At 41.9% G+C, this 16552-nt stretch overlaps 1 protein-coding gene across 1 annotated transcript in view; it reads right to left on the bottom strand.

Moving 5' to 3' along the window:
• Positions 1 to 16552, bottom strand: part of ABTB2 (ankyrin repeat and BTB domain containing 2) — a 173928-nt gene that overhangs the window by 17562 nt on the left and 139814 nt on the right. The window contains exons 4-8 of the mRNA XM_063117416.1: positions 8510 to 8662; positions 7541 to 7706; positions 5241 to 5330; positions 4648 to 4749; positions 718 to 814 (exon numbers count right to left, since the gene is read on the bottom strand). Coding sequence (XP_062973486.1) covers positions 718 to 814; positions 4648 to 4749; positions 5241 to 5330; positions 7541 to 7706; positions 8510 to 8662 — 608 coding nt within the window. The remainder of the gene's footprint in view (positions 1 to 717; positions 815 to 4647; positions 4750 to 5240; positions 5331 to 7540; positions 7707 to 8509; positions 8663 to 16552) is intronic.

A 16552-nucleotide genomic window follows, 5' to 3' on the forward strand; every position in this document is an offset into this window, starting at 1 on the left:
TTTAAAGATGAAATATAGCAACCATCCATCTGTTTATTTATTCAATCATTCATAGCGAGAAAAGGAGTTGTTTTCCTGTTCAACACCACAAAATAAAGTGCTACACAGCAGACGTCACACAGCTGAGGAAAGATCATGCACAACTGGTATGATGCACTACACTTGGGTGATATAGTACCTTGGGTGTGTAGAGCACATATATAGTCCCAGTGCCCTACTATGCATACAGGATTTTCTGTTAGTAACAGTTTGAAGATTTATGTGTGAAGATACAGGTTTCTTCCCCACCTTCTTTTTTCTTTTAAAGCACATTTGGCAACTTTGAAAGTATTGCCTTGGGTCTAGAAACTTCCTTCCACCAGCAGAAGGCAACCGCTTACAGGATGGGGCTTCCGTGTTCTCTCCACTGCAGTCCTCTGCATGCCTTCCAAATCTGGAGGATGGGGTGGGGAGCAGTTCTGGAGGGTGTGCAAGGGGCTATAAGAGAGAGGAGAAGACGCAGAAGGCCCATTCCTCAAACGGTAGCATTCTGCTGGCAAAAGAACATTTCTGGACCTAAGCTATTGTTTTTCCCCACTTTATGAGTTTTCCCACTTTGAAGTCAAACTGCAACACAAGCAGGTATTGCAGGTCACTGCTTTTAATATAGTACATCCCTAATCTTCTGCTTCAGTTTCTGGATAGGTAAGCGAAAATATAATGCTTATTCAGACTTGCCTGCTGCTGAAGCCAGTTGAAGTGGGGTCTCCGCATAGTTATCTTCTCCGCTGTTAACAGCAGAGCCTTCAACATGGGCTCCAGCATCTAGGAGCAACTGTGAAAAGGAACAAATAGCTCACAAAGAGAAATGTAAAAGAGAAGAGCATGAGGTTCAAAGCATCCACCTGCTCCTTATTTGAGGTTGCTGTGGGCGCATATAGTGCCTGGTTCCTTCAAGTTTACTTTAGTTTTCAGCCTTGCTGATAGCAAACTATAAAGGTCTCTTCCTGTGTTATTTTTTTAAAAAAAAGCCACAGCTGATATATGTGAAAATATAACATCATATTCCTGCTTACTTCTGAAAGAACATTTATTTATTTATTTAAAACATTTATATCCCGCCCTATATCAATAAGATCTCAGGGCGGTGTACAGATAAGGAAGTATTGTTGGGAATCGTTTGGGAATTTCAAATTGGTTTAAATTATTCCACCCATTTTTCTTCATGATACCCATGCCTGAAACACCCTCCCTGATATGACACAATCTGTTTCTCTAAAATCTCTGTTCAGACACCAGCTTTTCAATTAACCCCATACACATCAATGATGGGAACCATGTGACTCTCCAGATGTTCTTGGACTACAACTCCCATCAGCCTAGCCTGAATAGGTAATGGGGATAGATGGTTGGAGTTGGAGTTCAGCAACATATGGAGGGCCATATATTCTCCATCCCTGCCTTAAGTTCTTAATTTAACCTCTTAATTCTCATCCTCAATTGTAATCAAGTTAAGTAAATGTTATCGGCTTAACATTCGTTCCTTGTTACCCTTGTCTTTCCCTCCCTTTGCTCTGTTATCTTATCTATAGTCAAATTTAGATTGTAGGCTCCTTGGGGCAAGAGCCTCTTTTTAGTTTGTTTTGACCATGCATCAGGCTACAGAGCAAGGGGGAGAAAAGAAGCAGGGCTATTCCATCACTTCTGCCTTTGAACATCATCAGATGGGGGAAAATTGTGTTTCCTTACAGTCATCGTCCCCCCTTCTGTCCCAGAATGCTTCCACTTTCTATACACTGGGAAGAAAGAGGAAGTAAACAATGAGCATGTGGCCCATTCAGTGGGAATTTTTATCCTGCTGCTTCTCCTGCACACAGCAAGAAATGGTGGAATGTTTCACTACATTTAAAAACGTAAGATTTTCCGAGTCTTTTTTTGTGCCGGGAAAACAAGCAGAAAGGGTGGGAGACGTGTGGGAGGCAGACGGCATCATCAAAAGGACCTGCGAAGAAACGTGAGTGCCCAGTAACGAGCATGAGATAAAACACTTGTCTGATGACGCAACTGGGCTCTCCCCAACTGTCACCTAGCTGGCAGCCATTCCATTCCAGTTGGTTGTGATAAGAACAATAACTTTAAGAATTGGTGCTGAAGCTGGATTTTCCCTTCCTCCCTCCCTATCCCATTCTGCTTGTGGGTCATGCCTTTAGATTGTAAGCCTGAAGGCAGGGAATCTCTTACTACTGATATTTGTAAGTTGCCCTTGGGAGACTTTTGGTGAACGAAAAGGGTAAAAATGCTTGAACGAAAGGAAGAAATAGAAGAAATGCAATACACTATATATCACTGTATAAATAAGAAACTGAAAACATGATGGGAGTTGTACATCATCTCTGAAACATCTACCATTGCAAAGATTTCAAGTATTTAACGATATGGGTGTGGCTCCTAAGTCTGCATTTAAAATTGCTTCCAGCCTGGTGGGAGAGGAGGGGGGGGGGAGCATCTTACTTGTCACCAGTGAAGATACGGGTGCTAGCCAATAGATGCTGTACACACGCCTATTGTAGCTAGCTTTCCCCAGGTACTATTGAAGCATTACAAAAATCTGGAAAAATAAACTAATACAAAAAGGAGCAGTTTGATTAATTTTTCTGTATGTTTGTCTAGTTGCATGCGCCAGTTGTACAACTGCCAGAATAGAATAATCTGAGGAAGTGTGTCCACAGGAACTGCCCAAGACATGTTTATTTTAATATCAGAATTCATTATGCAATAAATCCCACAGGTCACTAGAAACATCTGACGATTTCAGCTTTCAAAGATTAAATGTTTTCAGCTGAACAACAGAGAGTGAGTAAACAGTAATTGTAGTTAACATAAACAAGGCTTAGGGAGAGCAGTGCTTAATTCCTTCTAAGACATTCTCTTGACAGAATTCTCAGTGCAGTCTCTTGGGCAAAACACAATGATTATTTCAAGTGTAAATTAAACGTGCCCAACCTTTGCAATACTAAAGAGTGCATTGGCAATGCTCCAAGTCTTTGAAGGCAAAACCTCATTTGCATGAGCATTTGCATATATGTATAATTCAAAACTGAATCCACATCATCCACAATCATTTGTTACTTATGTGAACAGAAAGAGCTTATTTCTTTACCCCCAGCTGACAACTTGGTGTTGTTCGTTTTTAATTCCCATTGACATTAAAGGGAGAAAATGGCTGTATTTCAAGAGCCCACAATTAATGAATGGACCCAAGTTCTGCATAACCTTTGACAGCAACAAAGAGCATCAAATATGAACAAGAGGACTTGCACAAGAGGGCACCCAATGCATTTGGGAAGGTCAGGAGCGAATGCCTTTTGCTTTTTTCTGTTGAGAACTTATAAACCATACAGATGCGTTGCGATTTTAACGCCCCGTCTACACAACTTTTGGATATGTCTTCAGAGCTCACTATGCTGAAAATACAGTTTTGATAATGTCACATCACATTATAGCTACTGAATTTACAAGTCTCACCAAGGAACCAGAGTTCATATTTCCTTGTTAACTTGAGAAAGGAAAAAATAAAAGCAATATGAAAACAATCATAAATGTAGTACTATTCAGGGTTTATGGCAGGAGTGGGAAACCCCTTTCAGCCCTACAGCTGAATTTGATTTTGGAGATCTCTTGAAGGCCACATACCAGAGGTACGCAGGGCTGAAGGCAAAGGGAGAAGGGTTAGGGCCAAAATACTCATATATTTTAACTTAAAGCTCTTACTCTCAAGTATCTAAGAGAGGATTTTCAACCTTTTAGAATGGAGAAGAACCTGCACAGAAGCCAGGAAACCACCAAAAGGTCAATGCTTGGGGGGGAAGGGAAGGAGGTGGGGCCAGGGGAAGGTTGTATGGCCATCTAGGAAAATCCAGAGGGCCAGATGGGAGCTCCAGGAGGGCCGGATTTGGCCCCCGGGACTGAGGTTCTTCACCCCTGATTGATGGAGTCAGGAGGATGCAACGTTATGCACACTTACTTCTAAGTAAGGGTAAAATTGTTACCCTAACAAGAGAATGGCAACTTTTAGAATTCTCTTCTACACATTAAGGTCAATTCTGACATAACCGTAGGACAAGGCAGGAGCAGCAGGAGCCAGAATTATTCAAATGTAACACTTGGTCTTGGAAAAAACCCTGTTTAAATGACTGCTTTCTTTCCACATAAGCACGTAATAAATAACATCAATGTGCTTTGGTTTTCCAGATGAATCACATGATCAATTCTAATCTTAAAATAATCCTATGGTGGGAATATCCTTTGGAAACACATCCTCAGATCAGTCAGTAATGGCAGCTGTGCAACTGGTCCATGGAAACATTATAAACACTCACCGAATACTGCTTCCCGCTTCTAGGGTACTGGATTTCTGCAAGAGGAACTTTGGATCTCTAACTGAGAATCCTCAGTATCTTCTCCAAACTACAATTCAGCACTCTTAACTTTGGACAGTTATACTGCTACAAAATTGATATAGGTTCACAGAGTAGATAAGACCTTGGCAGTCAATTCCAAAAGCAGCAGAAACAACTAATTTCAGGGGCTGCACGCCTGTCGGTTTTGTTCTCAAATCACATTCTTTCTAACTGCTTGTTAAAGATTTATGGCTTGACTTTTGCTCACCTGAACTACAGAGATATGTCCATGCAACACAGCAAAGGTGAGTGCAGTCCAGTGCCGGCTATCAGGGTGAACAGATGGGTATCGGGATGAACTACCAGGGACCTGGGAAAAATTGAAAGAAAGTTTACCCATTGTCATTTTTCTCCTCCTCCTTATACGCCTTAGATATGTCTGAGAGTGGCACATCCCTGGTAAATTGCAACCCCTGGGAGTGGCAGGCTGACACGACTCAGAAAGTACTGCCAACACCAATCAATGTATTCCATCCCTTGAGATTCCCTAATGCATTTACTGGTTCCCTTTGGAGGCTGTTCTTGCAGAAGGGAAACATTTACTCCTTAAATTTCTGCATCACTATGCCAGTGTTAATCATGATCTCATCTGTAGCAAGCTTTGAAGGTGATTTAAACTTTATTGCTCTAGAACCGATGGGGATTTTTTTTATAATAAAGGAGAAAATCTCTCCCTAAGCATGATCGTTGGTACATGTGATCTCAGCCCAAAGCAAAACATTTGGTTTATGTGGGATATAAATAAATGGTATTTGCCAGTTGAAAGTTTAAGCAACATCTTTGGATTTTGTCTTTACTTACTGGTATATCTAGATTTGCTCCAGCATCGATCAGCATTTGGACCATGGCTTCATCTCCAGCAGAACAGGCATACATGAGTGGAGTCATACCCTTTGAGAACAAAACATATAGCCAGTTAACTCTTTATTTTTACGTCCAACAGGACAGCCCATCAAATCTCATACAGAGTACATTTATTCACACACATCTTATGTATAACTGCATTATCCTTGTATAATATATTTTGGTCTAATCCAGCCAAAGTTATTATTACAATTGGGGTAGGTGTGGGTGGGGAGATGTAAACATGTGCCTCCCTGAGGCTCCAATCCTATAGCCACTTCTTTGAGAGTAAACTAACCATTGGTTGGTTTCTAACTTCCACACATGTAGTCACAAATAAATGGGTTGGACTCAGATTTATGCTGTGCTGATAAAAGTGGGCTTCCCTCACTGCCCTCTCCTTCCCATGGCAGCATCCTGAAAATGCTACGGAGAGAATCAGGAGGCCCCACTGAATGGGGTGAGCTCAATGGGGTGTGGGGAGGAGAGGGGAAATCCCCCCAAATCAGAGATTTTCCACAATCAGAAGCAACTGTCTTGCTTTTTTCTGATGAGAACTTATAAACCATACAGATGCATTACGATTTTAAGGCCCCGTCTACGCAACTTTTGGATATGTCTTCAGATCTCACTAAGCAGAAGGCAGATCCTCGATCCGGCCTCATATGTTGAGCCAGTCAAGGTTAAGCATTTCTAATGTCCACGGATTTCAACAGGAAAGTTTCTCTAATCCAGAAAGAGAAACAAGGATTGCACTTAATAGGATTGTGCTGCAACTGCCCCATTGAAACAAATGGGATTTATAAACGCTTGCCTTTGGCTGTCTCATACTCAACACACATATTTGTTCCTACATTTGCAGAAATTAGAAATGTCTGTGCACACAAAGTAGTAATTTCCTGTTGCAAAATACTGAAATGGAAACGGAACACACTAAAGATGTAACAAATACAATAAGACAGGGATAACTAGATTATGAGTTATATTACCCTAACATTTTAAACAATGGGGCTTCTCAAACTAAGAGCAGATGGAGAAGCTAGTAGAGTTCACTCTCGTTCTCAGGCTGGAGTCAAGAAGACTAAACAACAGCGGTCAGGAGGATTGTGTAGGTCCATGGAATTGCAAGAGAAGCAAAAAATCCAGTGAAAAATGGGTTGTTCCGTTAGCACCCTAGGGCCCTCAATCAAAACAATAAGCACTCATGCACACAAAGACCCAGGTGTTGTGTGCAAGCTCTTTCCCCAGTCTTTTGTGCCTGTGGAGCGCAGTCCAGGAGGAGACTGATATACAAAAGCTGTCATGAGCATGTACAGCACTCTTTCTGGATTAGAGCTTCCCCCTGCCACCCAAAGACTTGGAAATTGACCAGAAGTGAAATTTAATGAGTCTAGCAAGAATTTATAGTGAATTCATCCATGCAGAACTGCTTAAGTACTTCACAAAGCCTGCAATACTTTCCCTCCCTGTTTTTACCCTAGAGACATACCATAAAATACATAGCGTTTGGGTCTCCAAGTTATGCCAAACAGGCCTGGCATCAAGGGTGGACGTAACTGAGCATCTGCACAGACACACAACGAAGTGGAGCCCCTGAAGTGAATACACTTGAACACAGCCCTTTTGCTTACCCTTGTGCACACGTTCCAAGTGCTGCATGAGGTTTTACAACCACATAGGAATGTCAGTAGAGCTTAGGAGCCTGCTGGCATTCTTTTCCCAGTATTGTGGCCCCATGTGAAATATTAAATTAGTGGCTACTACCCTGCATTCTCCCACTGAGACGAATAACCATAATGAGATGTCAGCATCAACTATAACAATGAAGAGAAGCAGCAGCATACGTGCTCCAAAGAGGTACTAAATGGTTGGAATACAAGAAAATCCCTGCTGCTCAAGGGCTCTGAATATCCGAGTGTTTAGCCTGAGACCTTGACCACTATGTCCTTAGTATAAACGTTACACTATAAGGCTTCACATGCTCCTTTTGGGAAGGGCATCAGTTTACCTGAGCTAGAACAGCCTTCTCCAACTGGTGCCTTCCAGATTGGCGATGCTGGCTGTGGATGATGGGAGTTCTAGTCCAACTCATCTGGAGGCCACCGTGTTGGGGAAAGCTGAGCTAAAACCTCTTCTGTAACTAGAAAAGGTTATGTCTGAGCTATCTCAACGTGCACTTCGTCCATTGATCTGTCTATACTATCAAATCCTAGAATTATTTTTGGCTTAGGGATTTCTTTTCAGAGTATTCTACACACCTGATCATCCATTGTATTAACCCCGTCAGGTCCCAATGCTTCTATAGCCTGGTTGATCAAATCAGTCCTCCCGCAGTTCAGCATTCGAAACCCCAGGTCCTGCTGGAATTTTTCAGTGGCAGCCTTAGCATCCATTCTCCGGAAGGAACTAAAGCAGCACTCAGGCCTGTTGAGGAGACATAGCCAAAAAGTACAGTGGTAATGTTAACATGGTCACGTTATTATATTAGTTACACTCCTGAACTTCGACATGACACTTTTGACATTATCATTGACAAGCTGTTAATGTCTGGCTTGGATGGCACTACAGTAAGGTGGGTCCAAACTGGCTGGCTAACCACACTCAGAGAGTCAGCATTAATGGCTCTACATCAAGTTGGAGAACAGCAACTAGCGGGATACCACAGACTTCTGTCTCGGGGCCAGTATTATTCAACACTCTCACCTGGATGATGGGATTGATGGACTTCTTATCAAATTTGTGGGGAGGTCTGGCCAAAATCCAGGATGACAGAATGAGACTGCAATCTGATTAGGGCAGATTGGAAGATTAGGGGGAGAGGAACAAGATGAACTTTAACAGGGAGAAATGTAAGATATTACACTTAGGGAGGAAAAATATAGGGTGCACATACAAGATGGGGGATTCATGCCTTGGGAGCAATACCTCAGAGAAGGATTTGGGTGTGGTCATCCACAGCAATCTGAACATGAGACAGTAGCGTGAGATAGTGAGAAGGGCTAATGCAGTTCTGGGCTGCATTAGAAGAAGCATTGCCTCAAAGATACATCAAGTCCTTATGCTTCTCTACTCAGCACCAGTGAGACCACACCTGGAGTATTGTTTATGATTCTGTGCGCATAGATAACATTCATTTGATGCCTACATTCCTCATAAGAGTGCTCTGTGATTCAAGCCAGTAGCACCTTTAAATGGTTAGGACTGAATATTAGCAGCACCACACATACTTCAGCTGCCGAGGTTCACAGTCCAATCCAGGTAAGAGCAGCCTGGCTGTCTGCCTTATATCATCACTGTCCACTGTTAAACTGCGCCGGTGCTCTGCATAGGTTATAGCTACTCGCATCCACTCCATCAGTGGGGGCAGAAGCATGAAGGGCCTGCAGAAAGAAAAAAGGGATCCATTATACCTCATACTAGGCCAAATACATTTCAAAGTGTCCTAGAGAGGAAAGTTAGTCCTATTCTCTTTAGAATCCCCCCTCCCTGAAATCCCAAACTTGACTTCAAACTTGAAATTAATCTGATGACAGTGAGGCCTAGTTTCCAGTGAATGTGTTTAGTACTGAAGTGTCTGCCCTTTTAGTGAGGATCTGTAGCCTGAATGTTTTGAGGATAGGAAGAATGACTTTTGAAATAAAAGATTTCACCACTCCTGTAGATATACCAGGAGGGCTATTATATAGAAAAACACCCTACCTTACAGGGAACTGAGGTGGGTAAGATTTTTGCTGTGAAGAGGAAGACACCCCTTACTTTTTTTGCCTTGGCCAGGCGGTCCGTAGGTGGCTACGATTCTCAAAGCCTCTGTTTCTCTTTTGAAATACCTGGCCTTACAGGTCTTGTTGTATAGACACAAAGGACAGTATCCAATATTATTCCCATTGCAAGGGAAGCAGTATGTTTCTCTGAGGTATGCCCACGACCCTGTAAAATCCTGTCAGTGAGGGACTGTCAGAGGAGGAAGGCAAGTTTTACCCTTACAAAAGCTATCTTCAAGTGCAGCAGTTTATTTTTATAACCATCCACTTTAAGTAATAATTTACCTACATGAGAGAAAGTGCAGGAGTGCATTCTGGGACACCATTAGAATGGAGATTAAACACGATTTCTGACTCTCCAGCCATTGAGACTCAAAACTTCCTATTTTTACATACCCACTCTTAGGTTCTGTTTCTTGCTCTCACTAAAGTGGGACAAAGTAGTAAAAACCTCCACATCATCAATTTATTATTATTATAATTAATAATTATAATTATTGTACAATAGCAGAGCATCAGAACTATTAACACCAATATTTATTTGTTTCCCCCCCCCCATCACAAACATGGCAACTGCCCCTGCTGATAGGCTTACAAACACCAAGTATAATTTTAAGAGGAAAAAAATATATTCCCAAATCCAATTGAGTTTGCTTTATGCTAGAAAAATGTGCTTCCCATCTGAACAATTGAACTGTTGGGCTAAGAGGATAGAATTCTTCCTTTCCTTTCAAGTTCAGATCAGGAAAAAAACCACAGATGTGATAGAGGGATATAAAAATGAGTTGGGTATTAAGAAAAGCAGCTGACATCATGAAAGGCATTTTCAGAATTGATGCATCGGGAGGGGGGCAAAGAGTTGGAAAGACAAATCCCGTTAGAGATCATTACAAATAATAGGATTTGCGAATGGAGCTCCTTTTTCCACGCTTTCAACATGTACACTTTCAACTCTGCTCATCAAAAGTATAACATCTGTTTTCATTTTGCCGTAAGAAAGGTGTGCTTTGCACAGACCACCTCAACCTATAAAAAACAAAGCGCACCGTTTCCTCTTTGTACATTTTTCTTTTGTGTTCAGCTATCTAGTTAACCTTCCTAATCCAGAAAGGAATGTTTCCTACAGATCACTGCTAGCCATTTTGTTCAATCAATTAAAAAAAAACTTTTTTTAAAAAATAAATCTATGCATTTATTTTTGTCTATCCACAAGGAAATGGACTGTGGCCATCTTCCCCAACCTGGTGCTCTCCAGATGTGTCAGACTACTGGCTGGAAATGATGGGAGTTGGACTCCAACACATCTGGAGGGGAAGGTCAGAGCGTGGTTTGGTGATGTAGTGGCAGCAACCCACAGACCTAACTTTTGCAAAGCACTGCTTGGTATAAAAGCATCAAGAATCTCCTTTGTAATTTATCAATTGATTAAAAAACCAGTATTCCATCATTCAGCCAACAAAGGGCACTCAAGGTGGCTTGCAAAATAACAAACGCTTTTAGGGATGTACACATCTGGAGAGAAGAGTCTTCTGGAAAAGTGTTCTCACTCTGCCAGATACATATGTACAACTTTCTCTTTAGGCTGAACATCAGGAAAAGAACAACCAGCTCTTCCTGTTTCTGGAGAAGCCAGCCAGGAAGAACTGATCAGTTTACCCATATGTCATCCCTAGGGTGAGGGTTGATATGCTGTATTAACGCCGTAGTAACTGTGCAGTGCTGCAGCTTTGTTTATATGATGCAGCCACCAATTAACAGCCACATTGGGATTTCCCCCCTGAAACTCGCGTTTTCAAACTCTCGACTTTACTGCGACTTTTACTTTTGCTCCAAAGTCACCATGGGTTATCCAGTGGACGTAGCTCTGGTAAGCGTGGGAACGTGGGGCAGGGGGCGGGCTGGACAAGGGAATGGTGGTCGGCTTGGCATTTTTTCCTGGTTGGATAGCCTGCGCTCCCTCCTGCCCTGTCTAGCTTTTTCGATTTTGCCTTGCAGCAGCGATGCTGCGAGCTTTTGATCTCATCATCTTTCAACGGGGCGACGTATAGACACCCCCCTGGTCACTCCATTCCCCCTCTAGAGATATTAAACAAACAAAACAAAAAACACCTTAAAGCTTGTTTTTTGTTTGTTTGTTTACAGATAAGGTGCTGAACAAATATTCAAATGATTAAACAACATTCATGGTATGCTTTAAAGAGTTTTTCTTTTTAAGGTAACAGCTTGCCTGATGCTGGAGAAGGGATGGGCAAGTCATGGATAGGTGTGTGAGTCAACGATTAGAATGTCTGTTAACAGGGTTGAAGCCAAGGGTGAGCTGTGTAGGGAAAAGGAGCAGCAAACCTCACTTTCAAGGTATGCCCATATGCGACCTAATATGAATCACCTAAGACAAGCTGAAAGAGTCACACAAGCTAAAGTGCAGTACCTTCTGGTTACAGGGCATTTAGCCATTCCAAGGGAGCTGGTGTTTAGCTACATCAGATATAAAGGTGATTTCAGAGGGCAAAAGGGATCCTACAATTAATGTGGATGCTCCCCTAACAAACATTTAATCAGTACTCATCTCCTAACAGACCAGAAACCAAAGGCTCTGCTCTTTTGGTTAGTTTGTTTTTTTTAAAATGAGGAGGTAGCAATCCAATATACTACCACAAAAAAGTGCCAGTCTAAGAGCTTCTTCACATTAGTGAAATAAGGCACACTAGTGCCTGGCCACTCACTAAAGTTTGTGGGTCTTTTTGACAACGCTGTTAACCTCCTTCACGTCTCCTGTGCCTTCCCCTAGTAATTCCATTCTTAAAAAAACCTCTGAATATCCCAATTCTGCTGAAATATCTTGGGATTTCCTACATTGTGCAGAGGAACATGCCACTAGAGCACACTGTTCCATTCAGGACTATGAGTACTGAGGGACGGGAGGGGGGGGAGTTTTCCATTACAGACCACGTAGTTGCCCCTCTCTGTGCGTGTAATGCAGCCCATTATAGTTGTGCAAGAGACACAGGAAGCAAAGCCCTGATAGGGCAATATGATTTCTCCTTAATCTAAAGAAGCCCCAAGAGCCCCATTTGGAATGATCTTGCCCCAGTCTAACACTCTAACCACTACACCACACTGGCTCTCTATTGATAGGATCTTGCTATGTGGGATTGGGTAGCTTTGCACTAGTATTTTCTTTAAAGGCCTAGATGTCATAAATAGTGGACATGCACACATCTAGATAAGTGGATATGCACACACATCCTTTGCTTACTAGAAAAAAGTCAATGAAATATTGTTTGAAGTGAAACAATAGAAACCTGCAATCCCAGTTTAACCAGACCCATGGAAACAATGAGTGTTCATAGGACAGATAATGATAGCTCTATAGTATTGCTTCCAAGTCTCCGAAAAGTTATAATCTTCGCCTTACTAGTCAATCCGCAACTCGTTGTTCACAAGGTATGTGCTAAAGAAGACGAGGATAAAGGAGAAGAGGATGTGTTCAGTTTCCATTGGACCCATATTACTTCTTAGTAATATGACAGTTTTGGCTATTGGGCAGTATTGAAATAAATACATACATACAGTTAGTATTCAAGAAGTACACCCCTGCATTCAGTTATATTTTATTTATTTATTACATTTCTATACCGCTCAATAGCTGAAGTTCTCTGGGCAGTTCACAACAATTAATATAGGGACATTGGGCTTGATTCAGACAGAGGCCTAGTTCAGACAACACGCTAAACCATGCTGCTTAACCACAAAATGGGTTAACTTTAATGCATTCCCTTAACCTTAATGCACTCCATTAACCATTTTGTGGTTAAGCAGCATGGTTTAGCGTGTTGTCTAAACCAGGCCAGATAGATAAATGTTCTTAAAGGCGCAATCCTTTCCATGTTTAGATGGGGAAAAGTCCTACAGCTCCCCCCACCCTATTTCCCAGCCAGCAAGACTGGGAAATGCTAGGAATTATGGGACTTTTTCTCCATCTAAACATACATAGGATTATGCCTGGATCCAACACTCCAGGAAGCCTTGGAAGTGATGTTCCTACCTATACTTTCCTGCATCAATGGACACAACTGCACAGGGTTGCTGCTGCAACATTTGAATATCGAGGCCTACAACTTCTGCAAGTCCCTCCCACCCCACTGTCTCCTTGTTATCAGGGAAATATGCATAAAAATACGCAAGCATTTTCAGCCTCACCTTTTTTTTAGTTTTAAATGTTTGTATTATTTTTTAAAAATGGAAAAGCTTACATTATGTGTAAATAAACAATATGCAGAGTTCTAATTACATACAATGAATTTGGGGATCTTATTTTTTCAGTGATTATTTTTGCCTTCCTTTTTCTCCATCTGCTATTGTGGCATTTACATTCCTATTCTTATTATATTTGGGATTTTACTTCTTCTACAATACTAAGGGTTGGATCCAGATTCATGTTGGATTTAGACAACATATTATACTGAGGTTAATCGAAAATGGAAGTGAAAGCTTCTGATCTTGTAGCCATGCCAGGTGAGTAGGGGAGGTGGAGTGGGAAAGCTCCCCAGGCTCACGGAGGCTCATTTTTGTAACCATGGTTTAGCGTTATGCCTGAATGCAGCCACCATTTGCACTGACATCTAGGAATTGGTGTTCAGTGGGCATAAAATAGTGTGTGCTGTGCTGAAAATTGTGCTGATTTTACTAGCAGGAGATTACATATTAAGAATCCATGAATTAGAAACCCGGGGTAAAATCCAACATAAGGCCTACTTAGAGCAGACCCATTGAAATGAATTAGAAATTAGGCATTTGACAGCATGGAATAAACTAGGTCTTGGATCGTCTTGGCTGACTGTTTTAGATATATATGTTGTCTGTGGTTTTATGCAAATGCCTTTCTTTTTGTATTTTTTTATAATATGTTTTAATGTTTTTTTAATTTTTGTAAACTGCCCAGAGAGCTTCAGTTACGAGGTGGTATTAAAATGTAATGAATGAAATGATTAACTTAAAGTCCCATTCATTTCAATGGGTTTACTCTAAGTAGGCCTTATGTTGGGTTTTAACCTAGGGTGCCAATCTTCATACTTCCCTGTTCGTAAGCCTCATTGAAAGCAATGGAGTCTTAGGCCTTAGCTAGACCTACCTGAAAGTCCGGGGCAGAGGAGAGGAGACATTACGTTGGAATTAATGTGAGATGTTGCCCCCGTTTACACGTAAGGCGTGACGACCTCAGGAAGAGAGGCGTCGCACCCGCCATTTAAAAATAAAAATAAACGAAGAGGAGCACACGAACGCTTGTGTGCAGAGGTAGGTTTTTTTTAAAAAAAATAATGTTATTTCCCCGCTCCCTCCACCCTACCCGATGGGCACAGCGCTCCTTAGGAGCGCTGTGCCCTGTGTGCGGCTCCTGGCTCAAGCCGCGGCAACGGGCCACACCTTCTGCGGTCTCGGGCTCAGTACCGGACTGTGGAAAAAGCAGGCCCAAAGTGTATCATGGGGCCAGGGACACACAGGGACGATCCTGGGGTTCGCCCTGGGATAAAGGCTCGTCTAGCTAAAGCCTTACTTCTGAATAAACAGACATAGGATTGTTCTGCAATAGTATTTTCTGGGCACAAGATTGGTTGTGTCGTGTTCTTGATACTTCTACAGCATGCCTTCCTTGCTGACCATATCTCATCCCCTCTGAAATTAAGCCGTACCACAAATGAGTGTCATGAAAATATGACTGAATTGTAGCTTCTAGACTGAAAAAAGAAATGGCAAATATGGAAAACAAAACGTTTTGTTATCCTTTCTCTTGCCACCCCCATTGCTATAGGTTATATAAAATAAAGTCTCCTACAGATCTGAACACACCTTATATTATATGTACCCTCAATTATGCTGCTGTGGTCTAGGAAGAGCAGGCCATGGGCTGCCTTCTGGAGTTTTGTATGCAGTTTCCAGTATTTTGCATCAAAACTCTTCCATGTGCTATTTTCCTATCGTATCTAGTGTGCACTTCATTTTTATTTTTCTAATTTCTTTATCAGTAATACAGGAAGAGGCCAAAATGTAAGACAAACACGGGTAAGGTAGAATGTAAAAAATACCGACTCCAAATATTCATAATTGAATCAGGAGATCAGGTGCTATAAATCATGAGATTAAACATTAATGCTCTCTTGCATCCACTTCCCCTGTGTGCATATCTTGTTTAAACACAGTTAAAGCTTTGAAATGCGGAGTATACATAAATAATGGGATGCATAGCATAGCTTTCTAAGCTGCAGTAAGTCCTTGTGCGATTTATAGAAGTATGAGGCGTTTTGGTGGTTGTATGTGTGCAAGAGATGGTATACCATTTAAACTGGTAGTCAACAGAAAGTGCAAAGCAGGAAAAAAAAACCTCTCAAAAGAAAATATGGCTCTCTACTTTTGTCACTGATGAACATTTTCGCCATTCTGGGATAGAATACCTACTGCACCACCCTAGCAAACTGCTGTGTCTACTGAACTCCCCTTCTCGTTAAAATGGGGTGCAGAACCTCAGGCCTGGAGACCAAATTCGGCGCTCTGGTGTTTAGGTTTTTCTCCATTCTTAAAGGTTTTAAATCTTCTCCTAAACCGTAGTTACTGGCAATGAGAGCTTTAAACTAAAATATGCCAGTATTTTTTTGGTAATTTGGGCCACACCCCTTTTGTTTTTAGCCACACCCCTTTTGTCTTCAGCCCGACCCACTACTGGAATGTGGCCCCTTAACAGCTTCTCCCAAATACAATTCAGCACCTGGGCTGCCTTTTACTTGCTCTGCTTTGTCTGTGGAACTATCATCTACACTGAAATTGTTTGTTGTTTATTCGTTCAGTCGCTTCCGACTCTTCGTGACTTCATGGACCAGCCCACGTCAGAGCTTTGTATGGCTTCCAATATCTGTAAAATTTAACCCCATTATTAATTTTGAAGGAGAATCCTGTAAATGGGAGACTACCTTAACAGAAATTAATTAAAGCTTTTAAAGCTGCAGTCCTATGGGACATTTACTAGGGGTGTATGTATTAATGGGAGTTACTTCTGAGTAAATATGCTTAGGAAAGGAAAGGAACCTCTCGTGCAAGTACTGAGTCATTGCTGACTCTTGGAGGGACGCCAGCTTTCGCTGACGTTTTCTTGGCAGGCCTTTTAGCAGGGTGGTTTGCCGTTGCCTTCCCCGGCCGTTATTACCTTTCCCCCAGCTAACTGGGTACTCATTTTACCGACCTCGGGAGGATGGAAGGCTGAGTCGAACCGAGCCGGCTGCCTGAAACCAGCTTCCGCTGGGATCGAACTCACGCTGTGGGGAGAGTTTCAGCTGCAGAAACTGCTGCTTTACCGCTCTGCGCCACACAAGGCTCAATATGCTTAAAATCAGGCAAAATCACACAACTAAAATAAAGTGAAGAGAAACAAGCACTAGTAACTCAAACATTCTTAGGCCATTTTATTAATTTATCACAAAAAGTTTCCAACGAGGCAGACTTAATTCAGATCTAGGCCTA

This window comes from Elgaria multicarinata, chromosome 2, assembly GCF_023053635.1.
Source record: "Elgaria multicarinata webbii isolate HBS135686 ecotype San Diego chromosome 2, rElgMul1.1.pri, whole genome shotgun sequence".
In the NCBI taxonomy this organism is placed as follows: Eukaryota; Metazoa; Chordata; class Lepidosauria; order Squamata; family Anguidae; genus Elgaria; species Elgaria multicarinata.